The 6,328-nt window shown below is 50.6% G+C and overlaps 1 protein-coding gene across 4 annotated transcripts; it reads right to left on the reverse strand.

The window, feature by feature from the left end:
- Positions 1–1,733: 1,733 nt before the first annotated feature.
- LOC123182961 (putative FBD-associated F-box protein At1g61330) lies at positions 1,734–5,161 on the reverse strand. Of its 4 annotated transcripts, none has more exons than XM_044595662.1 (5): positions 4,871–5,161; positions 3,959–4,014; positions 2,943–3,788; positions 2,666–2,818; positions 1,734–2,565 (listed from the first exon to the last, which is right to left on the reverse strand). In XM_044595662.1, exons 1-5 carry the CDS (start codon positions 5,010–5,012, stop codon positions 2,164–2,166), a joined length of 1,599 nt encoding a protein of 532 aa, XP_044451597.1. In that variant the 5' UTR covers positions 5,013–5,161; the 3' UTR covers positions 1,734–2,163. The 4 variants fall into 4 exon arrangements, with proteins under 4 accessions (XP_044451597.1, XP_044451598.1, XP_044451599.1 ...); XM_044595663.1 differs by having other exon boundaries at positions 2,943–3,717; positions 4,871–5,160; XM_044595664.1 differs by having other exon boundaries at positions 2,943–3,717; positions 3,959–4,067; positions 4,871–5,156.
- Between the last annotated feature and the right edge of the window lie 1,167 nt (positions 5,162–6,328).

The raw sequence follows: 6,328 nt of genomic DNA on the forward strand, positions 1-6,328 counted from the left end.
TTTTCGATGACCAGGGAGCTTAACTGCTATGCCCGGCTCTCGACTTGATCTTCTTCCCCCAAACCGCCGCCGGGTCGTCCCTTTATATAAAGAGGTTGACGCCCAGCGGCTCTCAGAGTCCCGGCCGGCTCATAACAGCGTCCGGCTCGGACTCCTAGCTATTCTTGCCTTACACTACAAGCTTTACCCTAACGGCGGCTAATACTACGGGCCTTAAGCCATCTCCGGGTCTTGGGCCCGTTGGCCGACCCGCCGTCTTCAAGTTTGGTACTGGGCTTCGCGTGATGACCATTATGAGTAACCCGGCCCCTCCTGGGCGGGTGACTCCAATGGTTACATCCTCAACAGTGTGCATTGAGCATTTTAGATAATTCTACCCCGTGGCACAAGACCATTTGAACCCCTCAGGAGATTTAGAAAGACGGTGTTCTCTTGCGTTTCTTTTTTTGGTGGAATTGAGTCATAGGAACACCGTACTATTAAGAGGGGGTCCGCTTCGGAAAGGTTTGGATGTAATCTTCACGTACACTGTCCTTGCACCCTATTCCCTTTCCCGGCAATTGAGCTTGTTCATCATTATGTTTGAACCTTGGCAGAACCGGCTAAGCTGTAGTACCGCTTCTCACAATGGTAGTACCGCTCCAACGGTACTACCGCTGTGTAGTTTGGCTCCTACTTCCGCCTATTTCGTGGGTTCTGTATATGAGCAGTAGTAGAGCGGCAGTTCGCCACGGTAGTACCGCTCCTGCGGTACTACGGGGCTAAATGCCTCTCTACTACCGCGGATCTATAGGGTCTCTTTGAGCTAAGCGGAAGTACCGCTGCTCTCCACGGTAGTACCGCTTAAGCAAAACTACCGCTGAAGAGTACTACGGGGAGTACCGCTTATTTGCCTCGTTCTGTTGTGGTCTGTTCAAATCCTGGTGCTCGCATTATTCCTGGATTTATTTCAGGATTTCCGGCGATACGCTTTCAGTGGGAGGAGATGTTCCCGTCGATGATGAGGCGTCTACGATGACTTCGTAAATCTCAAGATGATATGCTGGCTCAGTCTCTCGGAGGTGCTCATAGGGGTAGGGTGTGCGTTCATAAGGATGAGTGTATGCGCGTATGTATGAGCGCTTGCGTCTGTACTGTGTTCAAAAAAAAATCGAGAGTGGTGGTTCTGGCTTCCTGTTCTCTTGTTAACGTTTCAAAATCTGTTCTGTTGCAAATGTTCGGCGTAGTACTTCTGCGTTTTTGGTTGCAAATACAGTAGTTGACTTGTATACCGAGAAGAATGCTCAGCCTAACTCTGAACCGTCCATTTCTCTCTGGTGTACATTCTGGCCCTGCACTGCAGTGCCGGTTCACAATCCGTTCCGTCCGTTGCAAATGCTCGGCTCCTCTTTATTTTTTCAGATAAAGAGTACTTTAACCTATTTTGTCGCAAGGGCATTTACCGAGACTGAATATTTTGGTGCCCTTGTTATAACATGATGGATTGGCCGGTAATAATTTCTAACGCTTTTTAATTTGGCAGACCATAGACTGCAAACAACAAACTACTAAACGACTTGCCGTTTCACCCTGCTCAACCTGATGCTGCAGCACTTGCACTTCTTGCTGCTTCTCACGGCGGCAAGAAATCTGGCGTCCCTTGCATGCACAGCGGAAGCTTCACCCGTCTAGAGTGTCCTAGACCATCTAAGCTACATCCAAAATGATATAAATATGCTGATACAAAAAACAAATAAAATTCAAAACCAAAAGCTAAACTGCCACGGCTACTTCCAGAGCAGCAGCACATCAAATGGTATTCCAGGCTTTACATTGAATGATTGGATGAAACATCATTTGCCATTCAAAACTCTAAAACAAAACATCACTGCACTAGCATCTCCAATTCAAACAGCCACTAATAATCTCTTAATATTGTATTAACGCAACTTCTAATATCTCTAGGAACAGATAACTCAAAAGTCCCACTTCCGGAGTTGAACAAAAGCCTGGCCAATAAATCTCTTATTGTTCACAGCAACGAAATCAATAGACACCAGCAACCAGCATCTATTGCTACCGAGATCCCTCCGTACCACGTCAATGATCCACTGGTACCTTTTTCTCGAAAAGGAGGATTACCCAGGGCCCCTGCATCAAGCGGTGCACACAGCCATGGTCTACCTACTTTCCAATATGGCATCGAGGACAAGGCCCCAGAACCTCGAATTGAACGGACGAGGGAACTCTTCCCTTGATGTATCTATCCGCTGTCTCCACAGCTCTATGAGCTTCCTCGAGAGCTCTCTTGCTCAACGACCAGCATTGGCCAATCATTCTCGCAGTTGGGAATTTGGCGATGTTACAAGTTCTCCTATCGTAGCCATAGGTTATGTCGAGCGTGAAGCGCTCGAGTGAATGTGTTCGCTCGAGGATGTGAACTGTGAGCTCAACTAGGCTCTTGGCAGAACAGAAGCCCGTGATCATCACCTTCCTGAGACTGTTATTCCGGCACTCGAGATTTTGCCTCCGGTATTCAGTGTCGTCTCCAACAACAGGGTCATGCATCATGGCATCCTGCTCTACCTGCAGATACATATGTAGGATCAAATACCATTCTTCTGATCACAAAAGTGTAACACATTAATAGCAGCGATAGCTCTGAGAGATGTATATAGTGACTTACGCGTAGGACGAAAGATTCCAAGGCAGGAGAAGCATCAAGAAAAGAAACCAGAGAGAAGACATCATAGTTCGGAGATGACCAGGGTTTAATGAGAGAAATTTTCAAGTTCTTGAGGTGGGGGAGCTTGGACGGCAGCATCGGAGTGTTGGCATTCTGAAAAATAAATCCCAAGATTAATCATGCTTTATTTCAACATACAAGTGTTACATACATACACATACACATACTTGAGTGGTCCTTATAATACGATCATTGAGACATTAAAACCAACACATACCTCAATACGACCGGCGAGCAGGGTGAGGCTCTCAACATTTTGCGCGATGGACGGAAGGCTAAAGCGAGCATAAGAGAGAATACCAGACAGGTTGACAGGTGAAATATCTACATTCTTAAGTTGCGAAGAATTTCGGACATAGATGACCGGTGTCCCACAATAGCGAAAAGAGCAAAGACGCGGAGCATCTATCTCTACCACCTTCACCATCTCGCATTTTTGAACACTGAGGAACTTGAGCTGCTGCAGCGTACAAGGTATTTTCAAGCATATTATCCCACTACATGCTTCAATCTCTAGCCACTCTAGGGCGGATGATTTAGACAGCAAGTGCCCTAATCCATCCTCAGTAACGTGGACATAACGCAGACTTAAACTTTTCAATCTTCTCAACCGCCCAAGTATTGATGTGGGATGAAAAGCACAACCAAAGAGGCTAAGAGACTGAATTGAACTTGCAGCTGCCTCATTAGACAAAACCGAACACGGGAAGCTGTAGATTTTATTGACGACTAAAGGCAACAGCAAGCTAAATTCTTGGATCCCAGGTTTAATGATTCGGAGCCACCTGTCGAGGTAGGAGGCTTTGATATCTCTGCAAGGGCCAATATCAAGTTTAAGTGTCTTCACCTTCACCCCATTGTGATAATGGTTTGTAAGAATTTTGTCAACTTTGTCAATGAGATGGGTTTTCCATTCCTCAGTTTTTCTGTCCAAACCAAGTGTACGCTCACTGAGTATGAGGCTGGAATAGCTTCTCCAGGAACGCCGAAACCTACGGGACACACAGGCAGCATGAGCAGCATCTTGTATTGGCAAGAGAGAATGTATATGATGTATGATGTCCTACAGAACCAATGTTGACAGGTTCAACTGTTAGCTAGTAGCTGACTGCAATAAATAACACCAGCAGTGGTGGATTCATTACCAAAGTCCTATGTACGTGTTCCTGTGCTAGCAGTTGTGTTAAAAAAACATTGTAACTAGGATGATGCTTGATTGCCGGCAACACATACCTCTGGGAGTTCCTCCAGACCATTTGTTTCAGTTGATGAAGCCTTCGACCCGCTACCTGCAACACAGCAGAGCAAGAGAGAAGTATCAACTCTCACGGGCCAGTGATGCCTGAACAAGGAAAGATAAAAATGAATTAGAAAAGAAAGAATCCGGAATAGTCAGCCAGTTAGGCCTCATTCGTTTAATCCCTGTCAAGAACCTCACCGATTTAGCGGTGGAATTCGAGATCACGTCTCTGATTTGGAGACGGATCGGGAGGAGATCAGGCGAAGAAGAAGACTACGAACCCTAGCTACTTTACTCTAGAGATAGGAGATAACTTTTCTTCTTACTTCCATTCCAAGCTTGTCTCGGCTTATAAGCTGCCGCGAAATTACAGTGAGTGAAAACAGAAACACGTGCACACACACACATAACAGTAAATGTTGGAATTACACCAGTTCTTTCACTGTTGTTTAATGTGTCTCATCTGAGCCGTCCATCTTCCTTTACTCGCTTGCATCACCGTTGTCCGTTAACTGACGAACCATTCCTCGAGTTCTTCAGAGATCGACAGTGCTTCCCTTCTTCAGTATTCTTGGCTAGGTCGAGGTCCTGACAATCCCACCCCCGCGTGGATTGGGATCCAAACCCCACCGATTGGCAGGGATCCTGACAAGCTAGTAAGGATAATCTAAGATGGTAGGGATCCCCTGGGGCTAACCGAATGTATATATGGTAGCAGGGATTTGAGCGATGACAGGGGGGGAGGGGATTAGAGGGGATTTGGTGGCTTATATGAAGGAGGAATTGGTGGGATATCTGAGTCTGAGACTTGAAATCCCCAAACCCCTTCAAACCAACAGATTAATTTTCGCCTAAGACAGAAGAAGAAGAAGCCAGATCCGAGATGGGTTCGTGAGTAAACATACCTGCTGCAGGAGAAGTATGAGGTTTCAGCAGCCGATGCCGATGCCGATGGCGCCGCCGTGTCCTGCTCACTGCTGCGTCGTGGATCGCCGCGAATCGGGATCGACAAGTCACCGGGCGTAGCCGCACACGACGGGGCGACATGGTGAAGGAACGCCCCACCGATTGCTACCAGTTTCGACGGGATGCTTGCTCTCTCTTCTATTCTCTCTGTACTTCCTAACTAAACGGGGAGTCCGTTTCCGTTCCGTACCTTGTTACGTTTGGCCCCCACCTCACCTCTCCATCGACTGGCCTCCCACACGCACGCCCCACCGTTTTTCTATTCTCTTTCTGGTTATCCATGCTGGTTTTATACCGTGTTTTAGAGCATCTTCACTCGCGCCCCCCCCCCCTCCCCCCACAGGCTCCCCAATACCTTTTTTTTCGCGGGCGTGAAAAAAACGCCCCAGTCACGCCCCAGAATCTCACTTTTCGCCGGTTAGTGCCAAATTTGGCGCCGGCGGACCCATGCCGAACCCGGCACGCTGGGGGGAAACTTTTTTGACGCGAAAGCGTGGTGGACCCGCCGAGTCAGCGACCAGCCGCGTTCGTTGTCCTCCCACGGGGGAATCAATGCCAAGGCTGCCGTCGATCAACCCTCCATTGATTCCTCATGGGCGGCGGAGTGATGGCGCGGCGACGCGCCTCGCCCCCTCCGGCCACGCGTACACACGCATGCCGCCCGCTATAAAAGCCGCCCCTCCCTCGCCGGTGGCCGCACACACTCCTCTCCCCCCTCGCCGAAGACGAACTTCTAGCCCTCTCGCCGCCGCCGACCCTCTCGCCCTCTCCCCTCTCTCCTAGCCCTCCTCCGACGACCATGGCCGAACGCTACCCTAGCGACGGAGCGGCGGCCAATGGCTTTGGTCGCCGCCACCTCCACGAGGACAAGGCCCGCCTCCTCTACGAGCGGACTACCCGGCCCCGCCGGACATGCGGGTGCCGGGCTCCTGGAGGCTCAGCGTTGGCGGCGTCCCGGTGCCGCCGGCGCCCACCGGCGCTGATCGACGCGCCAAGATCGCGCGCATCCGCTTGTCGTTGCCGGAGCACGCGCGGAACGAGCTGAGGTACGCCACCGACAGCAACGCGCTATGGACGCGTACCTCGACCGCCGCCACGCTGACCAGCTCGCCTCCAACAACGACGTCGAACGGGCGGCGACAATGGTGGGGCGTCCCTGGGCGCACGCTCGAGGCCTTCCTCGAGCACATCGAGGCCGACAACGAGCCGCGGTTGGAGTACCCGGCGCCCCTTCCTTCTCTTGCCTCCGAGGAAGCTCATGGACCTCGAGGAGAATGGAGACGGGCTCATCGTCCTCGTCGGGCTCCCGCTCCTCCCCGTCAAGTCGGAGCCGCGGGAGACGCCGCTCGGGCGGCGCACTCGTGGCGGCGCCCTCATCATCAACGAGGGCGGACCTG

The sequence above is a fragment of the Triticum aestivum genome, chromosome 1D (genome assembly GCF_018294505.1).
Source record: "Triticum aestivum cultivar Chinese Spring chromosome 1D, IWGSC CS RefSeq v2.1, whole genome shotgun sequence".
NCBI classification, from domain to species: Eukaryota; Viridiplantae; Streptophyta; class Magnoliopsida; order Poales; family Poaceae; genus Triticum; species Triticum aestivum.

Excerpts from the sequence above, each read along its gene's own strand:
- LOC123182961 (XM_044595662.1), bottom strand. The coding sequence starts at position 5,012 with ATGTCGCCCCGTCGTGTGCGGCTACGCCCGGTGACTTGTCGATCCCGA. Across the intron at positions 4,015-4,870 it reads TCATACTTCTCCTGCAGCAG|GTAGCGGGTCGAAGGCTTCA; the intron begins GTATGTTTACTC and ends GCTGTGTTGCAG. Across the intron at positions 3,789-3,958 it reads GTCTGGAGGAACTCCCAGAG|GACATCATACATCATATACA; the intron begins GTATGTGTTGCC and ends TTGGTTCTGTAG.